Source organism: Helicoverpa armigera, chromosome 15 (assembly GCF_030705265.1).
Source record: "Helicoverpa armigera isolate CAAS_96S chromosome 15, ASM3070526v1, whole genome shotgun sequence".
Lineage (NCBI taxonomy): Eukaryota > Metazoa > Arthropoda > Insecta > Lepidoptera > Noctuidae > Helicoverpa > Helicoverpa armigera.
Genome location: NC_087134.1, coordinates 7,931,059 through 7,942,671, shown reverse-complemented (window position 1 = coordinate 7,942,671; position 11,613 = coordinate 7,931,059). Strand labels below are relative to the sequence as shown.

Genomic DNA, 11,613 nt, shown 5'->3' with positions numbered 1-11,613 from the left:
CTAGCATTGAAAAACATAATTAATATTTATTTTATTGAATCTAAGCTAGTTCCGCCATTAAAACTTAACCTGAATGTTGCCAGGTAGACGACAGACTATCTCATTTAAATGAACGAGGTGATCGATTGAAAATATCGATATAATATATAGCATTTTTCTCTTATATCAAAATGTACAAGTATATATATTAAGTATGCACTCGTAAATAGTAAACAAGAAAAGAAGAAAGAAAAACTGTTTATAACTGTTGCACAAACAATAAAATATCAACACTAACAAAAGTCACCACTAAACTATATCTATAAAACGGTTACACCTAACACCATACCTACATGGAATACAACAATAACACAATAATTAGTAAATGATATTATTTATAACAAATCGATTTAGAAAATCAATTAACAAAATATTTAACATGGTAACATCTACTCGGAACGCGAGTCTATCTGTCAAATCAATACGTCATTCAAATTGTTTTCGTGCCGGTTGTTATGCGTAGAGTTGAATTTATTCCTCCGTATTTGCTTCTGATCGTTACAATTTGCGTAAAAACTGTCGAGCTAATCGTTTTCGTGCCTCCAGTGGGTTTTTTTTAGATATTGGACTCTTTTCTTAGTGACAAGTGAGCACATTGACTCGTGAGCATTGGACTCTTGTTTTTAGTGATATTGTTGTTTTACTCCGGAAAAATGTCTGCACCTGGTAGAAGTCGAGTAAACTACTCTTTGTCTCGCCGGTGTGTTAATTGCTCTTTACGTATAGCGCCTAATCTTCGTAGACGTTAAATTGAAGAAATAGATGAACCAATGCTTATCCTTGTAAGATCCCGGGTAACACCTACATTGGTAAGTTTGTTTTATTATGTTTGTGGATTTCACACGTCTCTAAACTGTCTAAACTACGTTACATTTTATTTTGTCATTTTTTCCAGATATCTTCTGATGATATCCTGTGTGTGAAATGTTTTGTATTATTACAAAACCAGACAGCATCTAACTCAAATCTGTCACTTGTATCCCCTGCTCGTGGACACCTAAACATATGCTACGCATGTGGCTTGTCAATAGCAAGTCGCAGAACTCATAGAGTCAGTCAAGATAGTTCCTCAAAGGAATGTTATACTAAGATGGACACCAGTACATCACGTAAGTGTTTATTCTTATTTATTTAAACTTAATGTATGAATGCATATGTATGTGTGTTGAACTAATTCAATATTAATGAATATCAAGTATCTAAATATAATATTTTTGTTATTAGGTGTTGCATTTGGAACGAGTTTGTGTTCCTTGTTGGGCGGCTGAATCAAGACAAGTCCGGAGGCAACCCGTTGCTGGCAGTAGCCAACACACTGTGGAGTCTGCACCGGAGACTGGTATCATGGATGGAAACATAATTACAGATATGATGATTCCTGTACCACCACCGCTGGCACCGCTTTAATGATATAAGCACTCCAGCACAATTTCTAGACAACATATTCCTTGAAGAATAAATGTCTATTATTTTAATTGGTTGTGTTTTTTCTTATTAAACATCTGTATAGCATTTACTATATTTTAAACTCCTTTATAATTAAGCCCTTTGTAAAATAAACTACAGCTAATCATAGATGGCACAGCGATCTTACTAAGTAGCAGAGCAGTGATTTTACTATGTCGCTTGCAGGAGATGCTGTCATATATGTCATACATACTCGTATATACTAGGTACCTACCAGTTTGCCAACAATCTTGGGGTCGGCTTTTAGTCTAACCGATGCCGCTGAATACAGTATTGCTCAAAGAGTGACTGCCCATCTGACCTCCATACCCGATACACTGGGTTATAACATGTTACCTCTTGGTAAGTGGTTGTCACACTTTCTGGATTCTAGCTACTCATAACAAGTATAAATAATGCACCCAGAATCAGCAGTTTAAATGTAAGTACTAGCAGCCACCCAGCTGAAGTTTGTAATGGATGGTCACCCAAGTGCAATCTGACCAAGTAGCTTAACTTAAGATATCTCCTTGTGGTTGTTGTAACGTAGCCACATGCTACTCCAACCAATTTAGCCCTAAGTATATTTATTTCTACTGGTGCCAGCAAAACCTACTTCCGCTGACTGCAAGATAAACAGTTTAACATATTATTTACCAAGAAAAGATGATATCTGATGTTTTTATTTCATTTGGGAATCAATATTAATACTAAAAATATTTTATTGTTTTAACGCAAATTGTTTTTGAAAAAATATTGTCTAATAACCTCAATTTCTTCATCAGAAAAAAATCAATAATTCTCGGAAACTAGGGTGAAAAATTATAAATTGTTTTCAGGGTCTGAAAAGGTAATTGTCGTTCTTCAAAATAAAGTTAAAACCACCATGGCACGCAATTTTTTTCTGGGGGCCCAAATCTCCTAACAAAACGGGCATTCTCCTTTACTTAACAATTTGGACTTAGAAAATTTAACGTGTGCATGGACTTAGAATAATTTCAATAAAAAGTGAACTACGGGGAACCTATGCCCGATTTTGCAGCGAAGTTTAATAAGTTAAAAGACTTGTGATTTTTTACGTGTTGGCCACGGACTTAGTATAAAATTAGTGAAAGACTTTAATATTTCAACATGGAAGCGTTGAGTAACTTACAATTTAATTTACAATCTACCATCAGTAAAGCAAGGTCTAATTTTAAGAAATCACCTAAGGAGCGACTAACTAGTTCTTATATAGAAACTAGACTAGAAAATTTAGAAGCTAACTGGTCAGCTTTTTTTGAAACTCACATGAAAATTGTGTCATCTGTTAAGTCCATGGATTACGAAAAATCTGAATATAACTTAAAAAATGTTTACGAGACTACGGAAGAATTATTTACCGAGTATAAAGCAGAGTTGAAGGAAGCATTGAAAAAAATTGTTTGTTCCGATAGTTCAGCTAAAGTGCTTGAATCTTCTGCGAAGGGTTCTAAAGAGACATCTTTTGTGAAATTACCTAAAATTGAATTGCCTATGTTTAGCGGAAGTTATTCTGAATGGATTAGTTTTAGAGACTTGTTTAAATCCTTAATACACGATAACAGTGCACTTGACGATGTTCAAAAGTTGCACTATTTGAAATCACATTTGTCTGGAGAGGCTGAAGGTCTTTTACGGCACATTCCTATTACTAGTAGTAATTATGCAACTTGTTGGAGTCAATTAGAGAATCGCTATAATAACAAAAAGTATTTAGCAAATTGTATAATTAAACGTTTTATGAGTCAAAAGAATATTGTAACAGAATCTTCTAGTGCGATTAAGGAATTATTAGATACTTCCAATGAATGTTTACATGCTTTGCAAAATTTAGGTATAATGGTTGATCATTGGGATGTAATAGTTATTTATGTATTGAGTTTAAAACTAGATACTGAGTCACGTAAACAATGGGAGATGAAAATTAGCGATTGTTCAGACGAATTGCCTACAATGAATCAGTTTAAATCTTTTCTTGAACAAAGATTTCGGTCTTTGGAATTTTTAGATAACAAAGGTCAAGGTCGTCAGTCCAATCGTAATGTGCCAGTCAAATCACTTCATGTGTCTACTACATTGTGTATATGTTGTCAGGATAACCACAAGCTTGCTAATTGTAAAAGGTTTGCCGGTCTCGATATTGAAAAGCGTCGTAATTTTGTCCAAACAAATGGTTTATGTTATAATTGTCTAGGGGCAAATCACTCCGTATATGCATGCCGCCAGTCTTCTAGATGTCATATATGTAAAAGGAAGCATCATAGTCTTCTTCATCTCAAAAACGTCTCCAAATCAGGTGGTGATAGTAACAACCCGGATCAAGTTGTCGAAGGTAGTGGGTCAGCTGTTACCACTTCAAACCAGAGCAATTCCACCAATATTGTAAGTTGTTTTGCTAATAGTCATAGCCAAATATTATTGGCTACTGCGCTGATTGCAGCGGAATCAAAGAGCGGTACTGCTATAGTATTAAGATCTCTGTTAGACCAGGGATCTCAGGCTTCGTTTGTGACGGAGTCCGCAGTCCAGCTCTTAGGTCTTAAAAGAATACCAACTAAGGGTTCAATTTCAGGTATAGGTTGTGATCAAGACAAATCATCAATTCCACTAAATTCGATGGTTCTTATTAAGGTTAAATCACGCATTGACCCTAGTTTTATTTTCACGGTTAAGGCTTATGTTTTAAAGAAGTTAACGACTATTTTACCGGAAAGGAAAGTTATGGCAAACGTTTTAACCACAATTTCGTCTTTGGCTTTAGCAGATCCTTCGTTCGATACGCCGAACAAGATTGACTTGCTTTTAGGCGCCGAAGTTTATGGCCAGATTTTGTTAGAAGGTTTAATCAAAGGTTCATCCAGTCAACTCATCGCGCAAAACACAAGACTAGGATGGATCTTATCTGGTCAAATAGGTGAAATCAACCAAAGCGAAACATGCCACAATACCGTCGTTACACTGCATTCTACTCTCACAGATGAAAATAGTCTCCTTAAAAAATTCTGGGAGCTAGAAGCTGAGCCCAAGGGCCTTAACGATAAGGCGTACTTGACCCCAGAAGAGCAGAAGTGCGAAGAGATATTCAAGGGCACGACTAAGCGAGATGAATCTGGTCGCTATATCGTGCACATGCCCTTCAGGTCAAGTGATCCTGCTTGTAAATATGGGGGATCAAAGGACATTGCTCTCAAACGCTTTTTAACCTTAGAAAAGCGATTTCTAAAGAATCCAGACTTCAAGGCTCAGTATTCAGCGGTTATCAAGGAGTACCTAGATCTGAATCATATGGATATAGTACGAGATAGTGACAAGGAAAGTGCTGTGTACCTACCTCATCATGCCGTCATTCGAAACGACAAGAGTACAACAAAGTTGCGCATTGTGTTTGATGCATCATGTGTAGGCAGCAACGGAGTGTCTCTTAATCACGATTTAATGGTGGGTCCTCCTCTACAACCTGATCTTCGTCATATTATCATGCGGTGGCGTCGTGAACCTATCTGTCTGGTCGCAGACATCGTTAAGATGTACAGGCAGGTTAGGGTATGCGATGAACACACAGATTTTCAGCGCATATTATGGCGGGAGAATCCAGATGACGAAATTCAGGTGTTACGTCATTTGCGAGTAACTTTTGGAACTTCATCGGCGCCTTACCTGGCAGTAAGATCATTGCAGCAGTTAGCTCAGGACGAAGGCGCTGAATTCCCTTTAGCAAAAACCCGTGTTCTTTCAGATTTCTACATGGATGACCTTATGGCAGGCTGTCAAACCATAGAAGAGGGAGTAATATATAAGCAGATAACTGAGTTACTTAAACGTGGAGGGTTTCAGCTTCAAAAGTGGGCTAGTAACAACGAAGAATTATTAAAATTAATTGAAGACGGTCAACAAATATCACAAACACAAGGGAACATGGTATTAAAAACTGATGCTATTTCGAAAATATTAGGCTTAACGTGGGACAAAGACAATGACGAGTTCGTTTACACAATTCAACTTAAGGAGCTAGATTTACCAGTTACGAAGCGTAAGGTTATTTCAGACATAGCACGATTATTCGATCCCCTTGGATGGTTAGCACCGACAATCATTACTGCGAAGGTGTTCATTCAACGAATATGGATGACTGGGATCGAATGGGATGCAGAACTACCTGCACCATTGCTGAAAGAATGGCTTGACTTTCGAGAAAACCTTCGTAACCTTGTTAAGTTTCGTCTGCCTCGTTGGATCAACTCTAGCAAAGATAACAGAGTTCTAGAATTACATGGCTTTTCAGATGCATCCAATGTAGCATACGCCGCGGTGGTATACGTTCGCATCATTGACAGAGAAGGACACATTCATACAAACTTGGTGACTGCAAAGACTAAGGTTGCTCCTGTTAAGCAGGTATCAATCCCTCGTTTAGAGCTCTGTGGAGCTGTCTTGCTTGCAAAACTTCTTGAGGAAGTCGCTACAACACTAGAAGTTCCCAAGCAGCACTTACATGCGTGGACAGACTCATCCGTCGTATTGGCGTGGTTAAGCAGCCACCCTAGTCGGTGGAAAACGTTCATCGCGAATCGGGTTTCCGAAATACTTACCATAATGGATAGAAGTCAGTGGTCACATGTGGTGTCGTCGGAAAATCCAGCAGATTGCGCATCTCGGGGGGTTAGTCCTTCTGAATGTAGTGACCTGCAACTCTGGAAAAAGGGTCCAGTATGGTTGCAGAATGATAAAATAGATTATAATAGAGCATATATTCAAGGAACTACGTTAGAAGAAAGAAAGATAAAAACAAAGTGTCATGCAACTGCAGTAGAATTTCATGATAGTATTTTAACTAGATTTTCTAAGTTCAGTAGGTTAGTAAGAGTAATAGCTTATTGTAGAAGGTTTCTATGGATGAAGGAATTAGAATGTGATAGAATTAAACTAACTACTTGGCTTACTACAAAGGAATTAAATGAAGCTATACTTACCTGTGTCAAACTCTGCCAACTCCAGTCGTTTAGTGATGAAATAGAAGCTGTAAAGAAGAATCGTAAATTAAATAAGAATACTAAACTTACCTCGTTGAGCCCTTTTCTCGACGATGATGGCATTTTAAGAGTTGGCGGCCGCTTGCACCGCGCTTCTATTAATGATAATATGAAGCATCCCATTTTGATTCCTCACAAATCACACTTTACCAATCTTTTGATTGCAGAGGCTCACGAGAGAACTTTGCATGGCGGGCCGCAATTGATGCTGAATTACTTAAGATCCAAATACTGGATACTCAATGCAAGGACTCTCGTTAGGCAACACGTTCATAAGTGTGTAATTTGTATTCGACATTCCACACAAACACACCAACCAATGATGGGTCAGTTACCGAAGTCCAGGGTGTCTGTTCAGAAGCCGTTTCAATGCAGTGGGGTAGATTACGCTGGTCCAATCAGCGTCCGAAGCTCTAAAGGTCGTGGTCATCACTCTACGAAGGGGTATATCTGCTTATTTGTCTGCATGTCCACTCGGGCTATTCACCTCGAGGTTGTCAGCGACATGACTGCTCAGAGTTTTCTAGCGTCTTTTAAGCGTTTTGTAGCCCGACGTGGCCGAGTATTGGACCTGTGGAGTGATAACGGGACCACATTTGTTGGTAGTGCGAAAGAATTGCGACAATTATTCAACGCTGAAAGGTCTATGGTAGCTTCGGAAATAGCTGATTTCCTTTCTATGAATGGTACGACTTGGCATTTCATACCTCCCCATGCTCCAAATTTTGGAGGATTGTGGGAGGCGGGTGTCAAGTCCACGAAGCACCATTTAAAAAGAATTATAGGCACCAGCACATTGACTTTTGAAGAAATGACAACTGTGCTGGCTCAAATTGAGGCCTGCCTAAACTCGAGGCCTATTTGTCAGCTTTCTAACAATCCAGAGGACTCATGTCCATTGACGCCTGGGCACTTTCTCGTGGGTGAACCTCTGGTAACTGTACCCGACGTTAATTATGAAAATTCGTCTGTTAGTAATCTGAAGCGGTGGCATCTTACACAGAAAATGCTTCAAAATTTCTGGCGTAGATGGTCACTGGAGTACTTAACTCAATTGCAACACCGATATAAATGGACAGACTGTAAGCCTGAACCTGAGATTGGAGACGTAGTTCTGGTGAAGGAAGATGGTCTTCCACCTGCTCGATGGCTATACGGTATCGTTACAAATAGGCATCCAGGTTTGGACAATATTACTCGCGTTGTAACAATACGCTGTAAAAATAGTGAGATTAAAAGACCCATATCTAAATTAATTATGTTACCTGTAACTACTTAGTTGTTGTTTATCACCATATTGTTGAAGTTTATATATAGTTTATTTTACATTTCTTATACACGGTTTGTGAATCTACTTGAATGATTTTGTATCTTTCACTTGTTTTTACTTTTGTTTTTTTTTTTGTATGTTTATTACCTAAGGGATGAACCTGTACATTTCACTTGTTTTTTTTTGTTGTTTATTGCATTTGTATTACATAAAGCATGTTCTTGTATTGTAGACATAAGGCTTTAGTTTAGATTTTTATGCATTGTCGAAACCAAATTAATTTAAGTTAATATTGTCATGATTTGGTTGATGGACAGTGCCGTCCATGGTGGGCGGAATGTCTATTCTGTTTACATAATTTATAATACTACGTGAAACTGCCATACAAAATCGATAAAGTTTGTTTACCGTTAGTACCGCAAATCGATAACAGATGGCGCTGTGCCGAAACGTCATTTTTCTACATCGCGGTGTTAAGATTCTCCGCCGATATACGACCTATGCAGTTTTATGTGCAATAAATTGTCTTGCTCTGGACACGATTGTTTTATTCTCTTGCGAGATATTTTTGGGACGTTGTACAATCTATCTACTCTAAAATATGCGCATAGAAGGTTATTGCGCAAACCTGTGCGCAAAGTAGATAATTGCGCAAAAATATGCGCAAAGTAGATAATTGCGCAAAGTTAATAATTGCGCAAAAATATGCGCCAAGTAGATAATTGCGCAAAGTAGGTAACTGCGTATATGTAGGTAATTGGCATTATAAAGTTTTCTGCAGAAATATGAGAATTTAGAAAATCAAAACAGCTTATTAACACTGGTTTCATTACCTGTCAGCCCTAGCAGGCACCGACTTCTTCCTCTTAACAGCAGCTGTGGCTCTAGCAGGAGGGGCATGTGGTGGCGGCGCGGGGGGCGGCGGCGCGTGCGCGGGGGGCGACGGCTCGCGCGGAGACACTGTCGTGCTGAAGCTGCGTCCACGACCACCTGCCAACTGAGAGCGGAACGGGTGATAAGTTAATTGAACGAATGAACTTTTGAATGTATGGCTTAAATGAACGTATCTGCTCCGTATGATCTTTATAACAAGATGATTATCGCATAGCAAGATGATTATTGCGTACAAGTCCCGTGTTTAAAAATATTGAGAAGTTTATTTTAAAGTAAGACTAGTGGTGAACGTACACCTGTAAGAATCGACCGCGGCGAAGGGATCGAATTCTGTAAAATGTCAAGCTTATCTTTGATTCTCCTAGATTCGGACTATTCAACCGATTCTTACAGGTGTGATTTCACCAATAGGGTCATTTTTCAACTTTTACTCACTCTCAAGTCGACCCTCATTACCAGTTAAAAAAAAAAACTAATTCTGCCAACTCCAAACTTACACCTCACCCTACAAAGGAAACAACAACGTAATCCTCACAATAGCTTACCTGCATACTGCCCAATATAACGGACAAGTCCTCGGCGTTGGGGCTGACAGTCTGCGACTGCACCACTTGTCCATACTTCGCTTGAACGTTCACCGAGTTCCGCGGTGAATCCACGTCGTTAGGATCTGGAAATAAAACAGATAATACATAATTTAGTTATTTTAAATAACTTTTAAAATTTAACTGTATATAAACGGAAAAATAAATAAATAAGAAATACAAAATCTATGAAAACGACAACTGTCTAACTATCAAGGTACATGAGATACACTGCTGGTGCTAGATGGACAGATAACGAGGCTATGAACATTATAAGCGCTTATCGGCGCGTGTTCATATATTTTTCCTGCGCGGGTTACCAGCGCTGTTAAGCGCCGATAAGCGCTTCTAAGTTTCCAGCTTCTTCCAGCTTCCTGTGGGTACGAAACCTTGAAAAGTGAGTAGAAAAAATATGTAAAATTTACTTCAAGTTCAAAATAGAGTCAAAGAAAAGTTGAAAAAGGACGAGTACCTAAGTGTGCGAAACTTATTTATTAACCGACTTCCCAAACAGGAAAAGTTTCAAATAACAATTCGATTTTTTTTTGTAGGTTTCCTCACCTATAGCCCTGAGGAATCTGACGAGATCCCTGGCGAGATCCCACCTCTCCTGCTGCAGCGCCGTGTCCAGGAGTTGCGTCGCCAGCTGTCTGCTCACCGCTGAACTTTCCAAGTTCTAGAACACGTTTAATGAGGAAATATTTATCTATACAAAGATAGACAATAACTAAATTGAAATAATTTTATGAAGTATCCTCAACTTAAAAAAACAATCTCAAGCCACGGTAATACGAACCGAAAGCGTAGCAAAAGGCTAACACCTTGTATCTTGGCAAATCTGAAGTTGGCAGATTGCTAACGGAATAGAAAATGTAGTAACTTAAGACTAGCTAAGATACATTGATTCAACGTACGGTAAATACATTTTATATGCACAGCAAACACAAAAGCGAATGCAGGTCATTCTAAATTCAAAAATTGCTTTTGCCACGCCACGTTTTCGGTTCGCTTTTTTAAGTGGCAAAAGCATAACAGCTAGGCTAGTCTTTGGTCAGATTTTGAGAAAGAAGTTTCTAATCAAAATGATCGAGTCTATGGTATAGTATAGACTGCGCGATAAAAAGCTGACATTATAGTTATAATGTACCTTTAATAGCTGCAAGAAGAAAACAAAATTAATTCAGAATCATTACTTATTATAATAATAACAGCTTTCATTGAAAAATATTGTATAAATACCTGTAATATGATCAAATATGAAGCCGCTGTGTCCAACATCTTGCGGTGCAGACATTCTTGGAACAATTCCTTTGGTTTTCCGGCTGCTGAGAATAGATACGCCCATAGCGCAATTTCTGTTTTTCTTGCGCATTGCACTACAGTCTAGAAGAAAATAATACCATAAATATCAATATCAGTGAACTAAAGTACAGTATGTAAAAGAATATCTGTGGCAATAGCAATACATATATTATTCATTTGGTTTTTCCTGACAGCACCTGTCAGTACCATCATTTATTTACAATTTACATGATATCCGCCCCATTTGACTAACAGCATGTGTAATGGACTATTTGTTCATTTGCATGCAACGCCTCAAGTGTGACTCACTGAGGAAAATTAATTAAAGTAAGTTTTGTAAGACTAAATGCATACTATTGGGTATTGGTGTTATTCCTCTATTAATAACTTGAAGTTCCTTTAAGATTACCACATACTAGCGAAAAAGAATCATGAGGGGGAGTGAGGATATTGAAAAAAAAAAAATGTTTTGCCGTTTGAATGATTTAGCGCACAGGTGTTCGAGAACTGCTGGATATAGGCCTCAGTGTCACCTCTATCCAGCAACGAGGTATCAAATGCAGATAAAGCTCAGTGGCGGCCATGACAGACAAACACTCGTTGTGACAAAGTTCTACGTACATACATTTTCAGTATATAGTATATACAATGTACTCTGTGGTAAATACTTTCTACTACCCTTTCACTCACCTGCAAATACACGGGAAACTCATGCACGAACTCTATAATCGAGGGCAGCTGTGCATCTGGTATGGGCTCCTTACTCGTGGCCTCTTCCTCCAACACCTCATGCAGCAGCAGTTCCAAGGAGTGCGGGAAGTACGCGAGCTGTGAACAGGACCTCGCGATCTCCCAGGCATGGTATCCTAGGTTACGGCGAAGTAGCTGTCGTAGAATTTGGTGTAGGTAGACTTGGCTCTGGAAAAGAAGAACACAGTAAAGAAAATAATACTTTGGAAATACATACCCAAGCAATAATAATAATATAATAGTTTCTTAACAGACTTATTTTCAAAGAACATCTGTA

At 38.4% G+C, this 11,613-nt stretch overlaps 2 protein-coding genes across 3 annotated transcripts in view; one reads left to right on the top strand and one right to left on the bottom strand.

The window, feature by feature from the left end:
• LOC110378316 (guanine nucleotide exchange factor subunit Rich) overlaps nt 1-11,613 on the bottom strand; it is a 41,426-nt gene that overhangs the window by 8,461 nt on the left and 21,352 nt on the right. Inside the window, 5 exon segments of the mRNA XM_064037971.1 lie at nt 8,640-8,803; nt 9,246-9,370; nt 9,846-9,960; nt 10,524-10,667; nt 11,277-11,504. Of these exon segments, the coding sequence (XP_063894041.1) occupies nt 8,640-8,803; nt 9,246-9,370; nt 9,846-9,960; nt 10,524-10,667; nt 11,277-11,504 (776 nt within the window).
• LOC135117806 (uncharacterized) lies at nt 339-8,343 on the top strand. 2 transcript variants are annotated; one of them, XM_064037969.1, is made up of 3 exons: nt 339-848; nt 935-1,148; nt 1,264-8,343. In XM_064037969.1, the coding sequence occupies exon 3, from the start codon at nt 2,617-2,619 to the stop codon at nt 7,813-7,815; it is 5,199 nt and encodes a 1,732-aa protein (XP_063894039.1). In that variant the 5' UTR covers nt 339-848; nt 935-1,148; nt 1,264-2,616; the 3' UTR covers nt 7,816-8,343. The 2 variants fall into 2 exon arrangements, with proteins under 2 accessions (XP_063894039.1, XP_063894040.1); XM_064037970.1 differs by lacking the exon at nt 935-1,148.

Bases quoted from the DNA above. Each gene is read 5' to 3' on its own strand.
- LOC135117806 (XM_064037970.1), top strand. From the start codon at position 2,617: ATGGAAGCGTTGAGTAACTTACAATTTAATTTACAATCTACCATCAGT.